The sequence below is a fragment of the Sus scrofa genome, chromosome 16 (genome assembly GCF_000003025.6).
Source record: "Sus scrofa isolate TJ Tabasco breed Duroc chromosome 16, Sscrofa11.1, whole genome shotgun sequence".
Lineage (NCBI taxonomy): Eukaryota > Metazoa > Chordata > Mammalia > Artiodactyla > Suidae > Sus > Sus scrofa.
The window spans coordinates 40,243,793-40,259,946 of NC_010458.4; the positions used below are offsets into that span (position 1 = coordinate 40,243,793).

At 37.2% G+C, this 16,154-nt stretch overlaps 1 protein-coding gene across 1 annotated transcript in view; it reads left to right on the forward strand.

Annotated features, from left to right (window-relative positions):
* The window catches only part of ZSWIM6 (zinc finger SWIM-type containing 6), a 199,881-nt gene that overhangs the window by 138,294 nt on the left and 45,433 nt on the right, over positions 1 to 16,154 (forward strand). Inside the window, exons 3-4 of the mRNA XM_021076973.1 lie at positions 7,449 to 7,597; positions 9,396 to 9,546. Of these exons, the coding sequence (XP_020932632.1) occupies positions 7,449 to 7,597; positions 9,396 to 9,546 (300 nt within the window). The remainder of the gene's footprint in view (positions 1 to 7,448; positions 7,598 to 9,395; positions 9,547 to 16,154) is intronic.

The window sequence follows — 16,154 nt, forward strand, 5'->3', positions numbered from 1 at the left end:
TGCATATTATTTTTCAATGGTCTTCTAATTCTTGTCCTTACCAGAGAAAGATTTTTTTTTTCCTGAGTCTGAATCACTGAAGTTTGCTGTCTTGCCCTTTTGCTCTTGGTGCCAATGGTTGATGTCAGGATTTTGCCTTCAGCTTGTAAGACAGGTGTACTGGTGTCTTTGTAAGCCACAGACTTCATGTTTCCACTCCAACAGCAGGCTCTAAAACTGTAGGAGATGGCATTCTTCTATACATCCTGCAAGAGAGGCTGAATTAATCACCTCTGCAGTGTAGACATCTGCTGCCTGCATTCTGCCATAATAGACTGAATTTGACAATTTAATTTTAACAACAACACACACAAAAACCCCACTGCTACATAAATACAAGTGTTGTTAAAGCATTATTTGGACAATTACTAAAGTAGTTGGGTCACAGTTAATGAGGAAGATGTTAACTAAAGCCTTTCACTTCTTGTTTGAATTTGTTTTCCAGCAGATTAAGAGAAGAGAAAGCATTAAGTTCCCCATTGGAACCCAAAAGTGAATAATTCCATATACCAAACATAGGATAAGCCAGTTATGAACATGTCTTAATATCTCAGTTTAAAAACATCAAGATTTGATGTTTCCTAATGCTTAGAAGTGACTTTCTGTGATAAGATATCTCAGTCAGTATGTCTTAAATTGCTTCAGTAAGCTACTGGAGAGGCATCTGTTTGATGCCTTAGGAGTCTTCATACTTTTCAATATGAAGATCTAGAATGTGCCACCATATTTGAGATTCTCTCCAAATTCGTGTCATTTCCCACCCCCACTCCCCCTACCATTTTTTTGCGGCAGAGATTCTGATTGAGTAGGTCTAAAGTGTTATCTAAACATCTGTTTTTCACCGTGTGCCTCAGAAGTTTTGATATACTCCTAATTTTGAGAACTGCTGAGGTAAGAGTTTTCGTATTGGGGTAAAAAAAAAAATAAATCAAAACCAAATCAAGTAGCAGACAGGGAAAGCTAAAGACTTGGGCAGTGGTCTTTTATGTTCGTAAATACTTGTCTGATCTCCTCCTATGGCATTATGTAGCCAAGGTAGGAGGGTAAATCAAATTCACACATCCCTACCTGGGAAAATTAAACTGTTTCACTTTTTCAGCAGATAATTTCACTTTCCCTGAAGGCTTGAAACTTTGAAAAATTAAGTTTTAGTAATAAAATGCTCACAAAGATTAATTGTACGGTTGTAAAAATTATAGCATTTAAAATTATAAATATAAATAAGGATAAAAAATATTATAGGTTTTAAAATACTTTAATGGACCATTTAATTTACATACACAGATTCTGGTTCCTACCCAACCGGGGGAATGTCTAACAGCAAATATATAAATACATGAATTATGTTTCTCTTTGCTTACCTTTCTCCAAGCTAAATGCTTAGGGGTTTGTCTTTGACTATAGACAGCCATTAGCAAGTAGAAAGACATTTTGCAAATTTGCATTTTATAAAAGGTTTAGACAGCACTTAAATGCTCGTAATCAAGTCATGGTAGTAGTAAAGTGTTTAAATTTTAGCACTAAAGTTTAATAAATGAATTTACTCTTTTGAGGGGGTTGTTGTTGTAGACATTAGTTTCCAGTCTATAATGTATAGTGTATGTGTCTTTATTCCTAAAATGTTGTGTTTAGAGTCAATTTGTTTTACTTATCAACTAATTATCTTTGCTTACATTCTTATGACTAAGGATGTTTTCTATATAGTCACATGAAAAGATTTCTAATTTTTATTACTTGTTTAGTTTTTTATTCCTACATTATAGAAGTTTAAGGGTTGAAGAAATGGAGGCTTGAGTGATTTGCTGAAGGACACAGACTGTACTTAGACCTGAAGTCTTCTGATCGAGGATTAGGGAATTCCGTACATCTTCTCAACTCCTGTGTAGACTTTTTTAGATTATTTGCAGTAAAATATTGTCTGTGGGCCATTTACCCTCTGCATTGCCTCGTCTTTCCCTATACTCTCAGAAAATGAGTTAATTCTGATATCTAATTTACAACAAAAAACGTAAGTTTCTGGAGTTCCCGTCGTGGCACAGTGGAAACAAATCTGACTAGGGACCATGAGGTTGTGGGTTCTATCCCTGGCCTCGCTCAGTGGGTTAAGGATCTGGCGTTGCTGTGAACTGTGGTGTAGGTTGCAGACGCAGCTTGGATCTGGAGTTACTGTAGCTCTGGTGTAGGCCGGTGGCTACAGCTCTAATTAGACCCCTAGCCTGGGAATCTCCATATTCTGCAGGTGCGGCCCTAAAAAGACAAAAAAAACAAAAAACAAAAAACATAAGTTTCTTAAAAACTCAAGAAATATGATTCATATATTTATACTTTTTTTAATGGCCACACCCACAGCATATGGAAGTTCTCAGGCCAGGGCTTGAATCTAAGCCGCAGCTGTGACCTGTGCTGCTTACTGCAGCAATGCTGGGTCCATTACCCACTGCTGGGTTGGGGAGTGAACCTGCACCTCCGCAGCGACCCAAGCTGCTGAATAGTCAGATTCTTAACCCACTGTGGCACAGTGGGAACTCTCCCTCTTTTTTTGCTATTAGATATCTTTTTTGCTATTATTATTATTTTTTTTTGCTTGTTTTATTTGTTTTGTTTTGCTGTTAGATGTCTCACCAGTTGGGTAAGAACAAAAAATGTATGTATTTGTGAATTAAATGATCCATTAAAGGAATTTTAAAAATACAGTGTTTTAAAGCCTATTATATTTTAAGAAAAAACCCATTGTATAATTTAAGTGAAATAAAAGTGGCTCCTGGATTATTCTTTCTTGTACTTTGGCCTCTTAATATGACCAAAAAAGAGAGAGAATGTATTCTGAAGTTTTTGAGAGTGTCTGTCAATCCCCTTTGCAACTTCAGGCCAAGGAGAACACTAGGATTTTCTCCCAGTCTCCAAACCAAACTCAAACCTATTTAAAGTATTTGGATATTTATGTGGCAAACAAACTCCAAGTCTCACAGGGCTCTGACACAAGCCTAGAAGGGTAGCATGGCATCCCTGATGCCACAGGACAGAGACAGTGAATGCCTATCAGGGTCTTTTTGGGGCAGGACTCCTTTTAGACCTTGACCCTTAGTGCCCAACAGAGAGCAACTAAAAAATCATAAAAATTGGGAGAAATAACCACTGTGAAGATTCATAGCAGATTTATTGAGTTCAGTTCATCGGAAGGAACAATGAGAGAAGATAATCTATAGCTTGTCAGAATTTTGCCCTACAAAGAGAATGCATTTAGATAACGAATCTTTAGCTGGCTTTGTGCAGTTGCATATTTGTCTGTGTCTGTGTATCTGTGTCTGTCTTGCCCTAAAATCAAGGGGATGAGCTGGACTAGGATCTCTCTATCCTTGTGGAATACAGAAGTAACTGCAGTAGTTAAATAACTCTTCACAACATTGTGTCCTCACATTGTCCTGTGAAAGAAAAAAACATGCTAACAGATCCTAGCATCCTTCCTTAAATTTATCTTTGATTTAGAGTTGATAACTAGTGCCTTGATGCGGTCCAGGTTCAACTTTAGTTCCAAGGTTCTGGGATATATTCTTCAGCAGAGGAGAGAATTGGGAGATTGGATTTGTCAGTGTGGCTGTAGTATATAAGTCATAACCACCCTGAACCTGTTTTCTCCTATAGAAAGGGGATCATGAGCTGTTCTTACCTCCAGGGGACATTGTGAGAAGAAAATGAAATAACGTACATGAGGATGCTTTAAGAATGGTTCCTTTTTGATAGGATTCCTTTTCTCAGTAGGGGTGAAGGGAGGATGTATATGTGCCTTTCTCCTCTCTTCCCCCCCTTCCCCCCAGTACTTGATTGCCTGATAGAGGCAAACACTGGCTTGATGTTAGGAAGCAGTGGTGAACAAGGCAAATACAATCCTTGCTCTTTGGGAACTTAAATATCTACCTCCTTGCCTAGTGCCTACTTGTAACAGCATTCTCTGCCTTCTGGAAAAGCCAGTCTCCCCAGCCCTTCCTAAGAGTCCTCTCATTCCCATTGCCATTCTTCCTCATTCTCTTGCCCTGCCTTTAAATGTTGATCTTCCTTAGGGCTCAATCTTCAATGCTCTTTTTACCCTGTACTGCTTCCCATAACATATGTAGCTCCCTACTTGAAATCCTTTTCCCTCTTGTTGCCTGGCTATCTCAAAGGCACTTCAGATTCGCCACATCCAAAGCTGAACTCAAGATCTTTTTATTTTTTTTTTGTCTTTTGTCTTTGTTGTTGTTGTTGTTGTTGCTATTTCTTGGGCCGCTCCCGCGGCATATGGAGATTCCCAGGCTAGGGGTTGAATCGGAGCCGTAGCCACCGGCCTACACCAGAGCCACAGCAACGCGGGATCCGAGCCGCATCTGCAACCTACACCACAGCTCACGGCGACGCCGGATCGGTAACCCACTGAGCAAGGGCAGGGACCGAACCCGCAACGTCATGGTTCCTAGTCGGATTCGTTAACCACTGCGCCACAACGGGAACTCCTGAACTCAAGATCTTAACACTGCTCCTCCCACCCCTAAACATGGTCCCACTCTGGCAGTCTGTGTATCAGTCACTGAGCTGTCCATGATTTCATCCAGTTGTTTAATCCAGAAATCCACGTTTCTCTTGGCCATATTATCTCAAATACTGCATATATCTACTTCACTAAGTTCTGTTGCTTTTTTTTTATATCCTAAACTTCTGTCAGGTTCTCCATTTCTGTTTGCACTGCCTTTTTTTTTTTTTTTTTTTTTTTTTGGTCTTTTTTGCTATTTCTTTTTGGGCCGCTCCCTCGGCATATGGAGGTTCCCAGGCTAGGGGTCCAATCAGAGCTGTAGCCCCCGGCCTACGCCAGAGCCACAGCAACGCCAGATCCGAGCCGCACCTGCAACCTACACCACAGCTCACGGCAACACCGGATCGTTAACCCACTGAGCAAGGGCAGGGACCGAACCCGCAACCTCATGGTTCCTAGTCGGATTCGTCAACCACTGCGCCACGACGGGAACTCCCGCACTGCTTTTTTTGTTTGTTTGTTTGTATTGTTTCTTTCTTCACTGCTGTTTTTAAGCTACCATTATCATCCTTTGTACAGACCATCAAAATATCACCCTCATTGTTCTACTCTTAAACATTTTTTCTCCCCAATCCATCCTCCACACTTTATTTTTAGATACGTGAATATATTCATGTGGTTCCAAAATTTTGAAAGTATGAAAATGGTATTCAGTGAAGAACCTTCTTCCCTCATGTAAATAGGTTACTCAGTTTAAATACTCTTCTAAGGTATTTTATGCATATGTAAGGAAATACTAACATAAATTCTTTTCTTTGCTTTTTACATTTTTATGGTTTTATTTACTACATAAGCGCTTTTGAAATCTTCATTTTTTACACAAAATGTGACATAATGTGTATGCTTTTCTTCACTCAACAGTATATCCTGGATTTCTTTCTATTGTGGTACCTAAAGAATTTTCATATTCATTTTTATGGCTGCATCATATTCCATGGGAGGAACGTTGAAATTGATGTACAGAAGGCCAGAACATCTTTTACTATCTAGAGTATTCCATTCTTCCACTTTGGGTAACATTGCCATGAATTCCCATTCATTACTTTTAGGGAGAGAAGCTAGGATTCTCTCTTGTCAGGGCTCTCAGGCCTTTCTTCTCTTCTCCGGGGTTGTCTTGTATTGCTCTTCTCCCTCATCCCCTACTTTTGAGTTTCATGGACATAGACTGTCTTTTGTTTCATCCGTGTACCATGTTCGTTTCTCCCTGAGACCTCAGCCCAAGCTTGTTGTCTCACATACAGACCCAGTGCTTTCTTTTCTTGCCTTTAATTAATTTCTAATCTACTTATGGCAGATCTCAGCTCAAATTCCATTTCCTCAAGGTATGCTTACTCTGCCAATTCAGGGCCAAGTCAGGACTCTCTGATACAGTCTCCTGGCACTTTGTCTATTTCAATGAATAATTAATTCATTTATCATGGTGTGTTTGTATGTGTGATTATTACATTGACATTTATCTCACAGACTTAAAACAACATTTCACATAGTGGATTGTAACCCATTATGCCTTATGAAAGCAGTTTAAAAATTATGACAATTCTTTTTTTTAAAAAATAAAATAGTATAGAAAATATCAGACCTCTTCACTTACAGTAAGGGAATTTTTTCATCATACTTTTGCTTCAGTTTAATGGAGAGATGTGATCATATAAGTGTCCAGATACACGGGTATATTGGGCACGATGTAAACTATATTTCTTATTGTGGGTATTAGTCAAAAAAGTTTGAAAGTCATTGAACTAGATGATATATTCTGTAAAGACAGGAATTCTGTTTTGACCTCATTCCATCACCAAGTCTGGCACAGGGCACTTAGTAAACATGCTGGCTGAATGAATGAATGTGCACTTTTCTAGTGAGTTTCACAGACCCATTGCCTTCCTCTTAGGGACTAATGCACCCTGGTTCTACAGATGTTAGTGATTATTTCCTTGGCCAGCTGAGTCTGCATTGGATCATTGAAAGAAAAGAAGTGTAGAATCACACCCACAAATTATTTTTTGAGAGTTGATAAGGAGATGAAACACTATTGATAAGAGGTTTTAGATTTAGTTTTTGTATTACTTATGAATCTTAGTCCTTAAAATACTATTTATTTTATTTTCTTAATCAGTAATGAAACTTAATTTTCACCTGCCTAAATATCTGGGCAATTTTTTAATATCTAAGGTAGTCTACACACACACAGAGTTTGTTACATAGCTGTTATCATTTGTGTGTACTTCAGCAATAAAATATTTATGCAGTTTGGCAAGGTGATACTACAACCTGGTTTAGTACAACAGCTGCACTGCCTGTTCCCATGTGGCTTAATTTCCCTTTTTAATCTTAGGTTTTCTGCAGCTGAAGACTTATGTCAGCATGTAGTTTATACAGCAGCAGATAATGGTGAAAGCTTCTTGAATTAACATAGTAAAGGGAAATACTCTGCTCAGTTTACTTGGTTTCATATTTTTTCTAACGTCTTTGGAAAACATTTTCCTAATATGTCCTACACAGTAGAGCTTTATAAACATCATGTATTTACAATGAGTCATTTTTGTGAATTTTTTATTCTTTAGAGAACCTGTAAACTCTTCTCCAAAGGTATAGTCTCTGATCTTAAAAAAAGGAAATAGCTCCAAAGTCATCATCTTTTGGATTAGTACAAATCAGCAAAGTCTTGGAAGTAAAAGAATAATTTTTACATTTAGTTTTGGTCATACATTGTATGTATATTGAGATTTGATTAAAAAATTTTTAGGCAAAAAGTAAGCATCTTAATTCTATTCAAGTCTCTTAGGAGAGCCCTCTTAGCACAGAGTTTTTATGTAGCATATGTGTTATTTTTTCTTTCTATTTCTAGGTGCTCCTGATCCAACAGCAGGTGCTAGTATAGATGATGAAAACTGCTGGCACTTAGATGAAGAGCAGGTTCAAGAACAGGTTAAACTATTCCTTTCCCAGGGCGGGTACCACGGATCAGGGAAGCAGCTTAATTTGCTCTTTGCAAAGGTATGATTGTTTTATTTTTAAAGAAATATTTAACATATATACATATATAGAAAGTATCTGTATATAATCATGTTTATAGTAGGATAAAGGCTTCTTTTTAAATTCTTATTTATTTTTTAAGAATAGACTTAAGTTATAATCAGCCAATAGAGACTTCTGTGTTGCAATGCAAGCGTTAATTTACATAGGTGTCCTTAGAGAAGATATGGACCATTTTTTTCTTTCTCAATTCTTATTAATAAAATGGTGGCATTTTATACGATTTGAAAAACTGCTTAATATTAGAAACAAAATAGCTCTGTGTTACTTAAATGCCATCTTTTCAAGTTTTTCTTTTTCTAGTTACTTTTCCCAAGTAAAAATGTAACTTCGAATACATTCCTAAAGATGTGCTTTATATATTTAGCTTAATAATGTTACTATCTTTAAATTAGTTTCAAGCACATAAACTTTGGTGTCATATGGACCTGGGTTTAAATCTCAGTTCTAAATCTTACTGAGTGTAGGAATCTTGGCAAGTTACTTAAATCAGCTTCCTCATCTATAAAATTAGCTGAGAATAACATATCCCTTCAAGTTGTGATTATGGTATTTAAAGATAATGGTGTCTAACAGTACTTGGACCTTGGTAGATGTTAATTTTCATCACCTAAGTTTGATGGCCTAAGGAAAAAAGTTATCTTTGTTATAAGTCCAGTGTCATCAGAAGCTGTGTCTTTTGCTTTATTCACAACTTTTAAGTAGCACACATTTCTAAATACTCGATAAATGCTTTTTAAGTAATATTAAATATACTACATTACATTATAGGTAATGTATTCAAATTGGAGGATGGTGTTCAGCTGGCATTCTTATTTGTTGAACACATAGCAGTAGACACTTTAGGATTTGTTTAGGATTTCCTGTAGAACAGCTTAGCCTTGTGTTTGTTTTCTGGCTTTGTCACTTATTTGGGAAATGTAACAGAAGAATAATGGACAGAGCTTAAGGTTCCAGCAGAGAGGCTGGGTTAACTTACTAGGCTGGTGGTTGTGATTGTGCTTCAAGAATTGTTCATTTGGAGCAAGAGAGTTCTTGAACCTAAAGCCCTATTTCCTGTTAACCATTGCAGAAGTAATCCCATCTGAATGAATAGAAGTATGCTGCTACTCTTTATGATGAAACCTTCAGTGAGACAGAATCCATTGAAATTACAAATTTACTGAAAATAGTGAAGGACTTGTACAACTTGTACTTGAATACAGTAAAAACCACTGAATTGTACAGTTTAAGTTGGGGAATTGTATGTTATGTGAATTATGTCTCAATAAAGCTTTTTTAAAAACCTGAAGGATGGATGCTAGTATTATAAACATTGTCAGATCAATTTAGAAGATCCCTGAAGAGTTCTTAGTATACTGCTTTGAACTCTGCCACTCTGGTGGTAAGTGCAGTCAGTTGGGGAGTCAGGAAGGTGCCCATTGATTTGTTTTGTTTGTTTTGGTATTATTTTTCTGTAGGCTGGAAAAACATTTTTTGGGGAAGATTTGGCAAGGTTTGCAAATTTCTTGACCTCATGTGGATTCTAAAACATAACTTAAAAAAATTAACAATCGAGTCTCTGATTAAATTGCCATTTAGAACCGAGAATTCTTTTTAACAGCTTTTTTATTTAAGACAGATGGTGTCAAGACTTCACCACCACCACCACCACCCCTCTTTGCTTACCCAGAGAAACAAAGTGGTCTGTCTAAGTATTGCTGTTTATTTATTTATTTTTTAAATGTTTTTCTGAAGGTCTCTTTTTTTTCCCCACTAGGTGCGGGAGATGTTGAAGATGAGGGACTCAAATGGGGCCCGGATGTTGACTTTGATAACAGAGCAATTCATGGCTGACCCTCGTCTGTCACTTTGGAGGCAACAAGGCACTGCAATGACTGACAAATATAGGCAGCTCTGGGATGAGCTGGGTAAGTATAAATTTCCCGATGGATTGCCATTGAGTTGTGTATGGATAAAGACCATGATTGAATGCTTTAAAGAACATGGTCAGAGTATTGCTAAAGAGAGAGCTGCAGCTCTTAGGTGAACTTGTTGCCATTATACTCTGGTTAGAGGACTGGGAAGAATGAGGACTTGGGCCGGCATTTTCAGGAAACAGTCTTGGCAGTGTTTTGGAGGAATCATCTGATCTTGAGGAAAGGAAGCGGAGGATTTGCCTTTAAATATTTGGGGGGAAAAGCTCTATTTTAAAATAGGTATTTGGTGTAATAGAACTGATTACTTATTTCTAGAATAATACTGTACTCAGTACAGCTAAAATTTGGCTGTTTTTCCCTTTTGCTTACGTTAAAAGTAGCTTGAATATTCATTTTATTTTTTTGGCTGTTACAGTCTTAGATGCACTGTTGATTGTCATAATGGAAAAGATAATTTTATTGAAATATAGTTGACTTACAATGTTGTGTTGGTTTTAGGTGTACAGCAAAGTTAGTCAGTTATACATATATCCATTCTTTTTCACATTCTTTTCCCATGTAGGTTATTACAGAATACAGATTTCCCTGTGCTATACAGTAGGTCCTTACTGATTATCTATTTTATATATAGTTGTGTGTATATGTCAATCCCAACCTCCTAATTTATCCCTCCTCCCACTGTTTCCCCATTGGTAACCATGAATATAGTGTCAGAATCTTTGAGTCCATTTCTGTTTTGTAAATAAGTTATTTTGTATCATTTTTATTAGATTCCACATGTGATACCTGTCTTTCTCTGTCTGACTTACTTCACTTATGCGATAATCTGTAGGTCCGTCCCAGTTACTGCAAATGGCATTTCACTCTTTTCTATGGCCAGTGGTCCATTATATATATGTACAACATCATTATCCATTCCTCTATTGATGGAACATTTAGGTTGCTTCCATGTCTTGGATATTATAAATAGTACTGCAGTGAACTCGTATTTTTTCAAATCGTGTTCCCCCCCCCCCCAGAAATATGCCCAGGAGTGGGATTGCTAGATTATGTGGTAGTTCTATATTTAGTTTTTTAAAGGCACCTCTTAGGGTTTTTACCGGTTTACTTTCCTACCAACAGTATAGGAGGGTTCCCTTTTCTCCACACCCTCTCTAGCATTTGTATGTAGACTTTTTGATGATGGCCATTCTGACTGGTGTGAGGTGATACGTCACTGTAGTTTTTTTTTTTTTTTTTTTTTTTTTTTTTTTTTTTTGTATTTTGTCTTTTTGTTGTTGTTGTTGTTGTTGTTGCTATTTCTTGGGCCGCTCCCGCGGCATATGGAGGTTCCCAGGCTAGGGGTCTAATTGGAGCTGTAGCCACCGGCCTACACCAGAGCCACAGCAACGCGGGATCCGAGCCGCGTCTGCAGCCTACACCACAGCTCACGGCAACGCCGGATCCTTAACCCACTGAGCAAGGGCAGGGACCGAACCCGCAACCTCATGGTTCCTAGTCGGATTCGTTAACCACTGCGCCACGACGGGAACTCCCGTCACTGTAGTTTTGATTTGCATTTCTCTAATAATCAGTGATGTTGAGCATCTGTTCATGTGCTTTTTGGTCATCCGTCTTTCTTCTTTGGAGAAATGTCTGTTCAGAAATTCTGACCATTTTTTAATTGGGTTGTTTGATTTTTTTGATGTAAAGCTGATGAGATGTTCATATATTTTGGAGATTAATCCCTTGTCAGTTGCTTTGTTTACAAAGATTTGTTCCCATTCTGTGGGTTGTCTTTTCTTTTTTTTTTTTTTTTTTTTAATGGTTTCCTTTGCTGTGCAAAAGCTTTTGTATTTAATTAGTTCTCATTTGTTTATTATTATTTTTATTTTTGTTACTCTAGGAGGTGGATCCAAAAAAGATATTGCTGCAATTTATGTCAAAGGGTGTTCTGCCTATGTTTTCCTCTAGTGGTTTTATAGTATCCAGCCTTATGTTTAGGTCTTTAACCCATTTTGAGTTTGTTTTTGTGTATGGTATTAGAGAGTGTTCTAATTTCATTCTTTTACATGTAGCTGTCCAGTTTTCCCAGCACCACTTACTGAAGAGGCTGTCTTTTCTCCGTTTTATATTCTTGCCTCCTTTGTCATAGAGTAATTGGCTATAAGTATGTGGGTTTATCTCTGGGTTTTGTATCCTGTTTCATTGATCTGTTTCATTTGATCATTATGTCTGGTTTTTTGGGGGGTCAGTACCATACAGTTTTGAGGACCATAGCTTTGTAGTATGGTCTGAAGTCAAGGAGCCTCATTCCTCCAGCTCTATTTTTCTTTCTCAAGAAGCAAACTCTAATTTTTTTTTAAATTTTATTTATTTTTACTTAATTTATTTTTGCTTTTTAGGGCCACACCTGTGGCATATGGAGGCTCCCAGGCTAGGGGTCAATTTGGAGCTACAACTGCTGGCCTACACCACAGCCACAGCAACGCAGAATCTTAGCCACATCTGCAACCTACACCCCAGCTCACAGCAATGCCAGATCCTTAACCCTCTGAATGAGGCAACCTCATGGTTCCTAGTTGGATTCGTTGCCACTGAGCTATGACGGGAACTCTGCAAACTCCAATTTTTATCGCCTCCCAAATCCCTGGTGGTAAAGATATAAATATAGGAAGTGGTTGAAAAAATGAGAGGTACAGTAAATATGTTTACCCAGGATATTTGGGGGGATGCTCTTCTTACTGAATGCTCATTGCTAGGGAATTAATAATGTATTTGTTATCTTGACTGTTAAGAAATCTGGATGTGACAAATGGAATTTTTGGCAAATACTTTGTCGTGCCTATATTTATTTTATGTTCTGGATGTATTTATGAGAAGATCCTAGTTTCAGTGAAATTGAATAGTAGAACCCTTTGTACTTTCACCTTCTGTCTTCCTCTTGGCTAGCCAGGGACTACATCACGTATTGATTCCATGTCAGGTCTAGTTTAGAGGAGACTGTTGTATGTGAAGATACTACGTGATTATAATACTTGGAAGGAAACTTTGAGATGAACTGTTTACAGATAAGGAAACTGAAGTCCGAGGAGGTTAGGAAATGCCCACAAAATGATATAGTGTAACCTAGGATTGTACAGCAAGCTGATAAAAGAATTGGGCATCAGAGTTTCCTTTTCATTAATAAGATGTATATTCAGGAACTGGGCTATGGATGACAGCTCTTGTTTGTTTTTTGTTTGTTTTTAACATGTGTGTCTGCTATTTGCCAATTGTTAGATATTTGTTGACCTCTTGCCCTAGTATTTTTATTAAGTATCTTGTAATAACTTCATCTTAGTACTTTCCTTGGGTCACCTGAAATAATGGTTAGCGGCTGTTTTCCTCAATCAGAATTTAAATCATTCTGTACCCGAGTGGATCTTTTCAGTATATCGAAAGAAAAATTTTTATATAATACTGAGTGATTTACTTTTATAAGTAAAGCCTCCTCAATTTTGTAACTCTACAGTATTGACTTGACTAATTGGTTTATGGCAGTGAAAAATAAAAAGGACTAGCATTAAGATACTGTAATGAAGAGAATCATTTAAGGAAAAATTGTTGGATTAATATTAAAATAATAAAGTTTACAGAGCTTTTGTACTTAAAGAGGCTTAGAAGGACAAATAGCTAATTAGGAAGAAAATACTGACTTAATTTTTGGGTTACCAATAAAAAGTACAAATGCTATAGTTAAATAAAATTTTCAATGTTTGCATTTAATTCATTAGTCATATTTCACTTTTGCATGTTGGCTTTGAAAATTATGTACCTTAACCCTCATTCCAAAGTATTAACTTTCATTAGGTGAAAGTTTCCACCAGCTAGCTGATTTCAGTTATACCCTCTGATGGACTACCTTTCTAGTTATGGGCCAGGCCTTATACAAATTTTTTTATTTCAGTCTGGAATGAAGAATACATATGTATTTTCCTTTTTCACAAGTTACCCTCCCTGCCCCCCATCCAGTCATTACTAGACTGCTCTAAATTCTCCTACATACTCTGATGATGCACAGAGGTCACTTCTCATTTTAATAAGATCTAAGTTCTGTGAAGAATCTCATGTATGAGTAACAAAAGCTATAGTATTCATTCGCCAAAAAAATTAACTGAAAGTTGCTTCTGGACTACAAAAGGAAAGAATTTTGCTTCTTAAGAAAATGGGGGAATTTGACTTTGTGCCCCTGCACAGGGCTCACATTGCTTCAAGGCTCTGCTTTGGAATTAAATGCTGAGCACTGCCAGATGCCAGACATTGAGAAGAGGCTGAGTTTTGTCGGCAAATGGGATCTGCAAGTTAATTGGTGTTTTCTGCAGGCTTCTGGCTGTGAAATGAAATTGGAAGCCCTTTAGCCACATGGATAATACAGGACCTGAATACAAATGTCACATGTCACCATCAGGACCCACTGTGAGACAATAGTGTTCCCACTCCAACACTGTGCCATTACAGATCATTTAAATATGGGGATTACATTTAAACTAAAAGCCCCATTTGCCTTTTACTGCAATTTAAATGTCCTCTTAGCAAAAGCTAAGTGACAAATTAAATGAAAAAAGTGCCCACATTTTTAAAGCTGTAATGCAAAACAACCTTTTATTGCTTCTCATGTGCCACGAATGAATCATTATACTTGTCAACCCTAAACCAAGCCATAATTGGAGTAGCTACTGTTATCAAAGTAGGGCCGCTCTGTGACAGCTTAATAAAGCTGAAACTGTTAAATTAAATCTCAGATGCTTAACTCCTTAGCACCGGTGGATTCGATGGGTACGTTTCTGGCAATGGCCAATACACCAAGAGAAAAAAAATTCCTGGCATGAAAGCCTTAATCTGATGAAAGTGTACAAGTAAGTGTCTTAGCCAAGTAACTGTTTCTTGGCAGAGGGATTTGGAGGCATCAGATTGTCAGCCAGATTACAAAATTTTATTTTTTTCAAAGGATCAGCTATCCCCCTCCCCAAGATTTACAATTTTCTGAGTATATATGATTTATTAAAATTTAAGTGCTGATGTTTCAAAATTAGTCTTAAAAATAACATAGATTCATTTAACTATTTCTTTCCAATAAATATATACAAACTTATTTGAGGTAGCAACAGGCCCAGTTTTCATTTCCCCATCCTCTGACTAACAAAGGGATGGTTATGCTCAGTTCTTTGCTAAAATAAATGCCTATGATATTCATTTGGTCTGTGTTAATTTTTGTGATTTACTCCTTGATTTTCATAATGTAGTATGAAATAGAAATAGATGCATACTATTAAGATCCTATTTAGTGCATCTCATTTGCAGATACACTTACCTTGTATGTGAATCAGTTTTTCATATGTTCAGTGTTTCATATATCAATTTTACTTTCTCTACATGATGTTCATTTCCCCAAACATATGGCAGTCTTCTCAAGATGAATGTTGTTGAATCATGATCAGCTATAAGAACATGTACATATTAGTATCTTAAGACAGAAAGCCCATTACACTGATAGAGACTGCATATTTGGTAGAGGCTACACATCTTTAGTAGAGCTCTAGAGTACACACTTCTTCAGTTGTGTGGGGGAAAAAATATCCATGCAAATTTTCTGGAAAGCAGATCCCAGAAATAACCCTTGGATTTCAAGGAACACCCAGTGCTGATTGGTGGCAAGCACACCTACTGTTAGCCATAATGGCTGTCTGTTCAGCAACTTAATTACTGTGGAGGTCTTTAGGGATGAGGGGATATATTGTAACCTCTCATCTCTGTGGATGGGTCTTTTTCCTTAAATGTCTTCCTAGACCGTAATTTTACTTTGCTTCATAAAACTATAGGTTGTGGCTGCCAGTCTATTAAAACCTAATTAAAATGAATGTCATTAGAGGAAACAGTTAAATAAGAATTAAAGTTTTAGCACAGAGAAAAATTCTTAAAATTTTATTTTCATAGCATGTATAACATAATATGTTTTTCCCCCAAATTTTAAATACTTTTCCTTTGAACTGAGTCATGTGTTTTGCCTTCTAGCATGTTAACTTTGTTTCTCAGCAAGAAGCTGGGCTGTCCCGCAAGAGCCTTGCTGCTCTGAGCTGTGTTCACTCAGTTCAGAGTAACAAGTGGTGTATCTCTGAGTTCTTTTCAAAGCTTTTGATCTAGATACCTAATTGTGTATGAGCAGAAATAGCCATAGTTAGATGTTTCTTTCTAGTTTGCATTCCTTGTATACTGTTATTAAGTAACATCTATAGTATTCCTGGATAGGGTACTGGATAAATTGAATCACTATAACAATTCAGGGAGTTTGAAATAGGATAAATCTACAATTTAGCAGTAGAGAACTTGGCGCATCCACTGGGACCACATCTATTGCAAAGTACTAAAAATTACCTCTCTGTGGACCTAGAACCCTATTCCAGCTAACATTCCAGATACAGGTAGTCATCTCGTGGCCTCTTTTGCACCCACTCACATTATTCTTGAATAAGGAAGAAACATGCTTATGTCACACATTCAAAATTGTGCTCTAAGTAACTTAGGAGGGCCTTTGTGCACAGCCAGAAACAAGATTGTAAAGGTTCTGCTTTGGAGGTAAT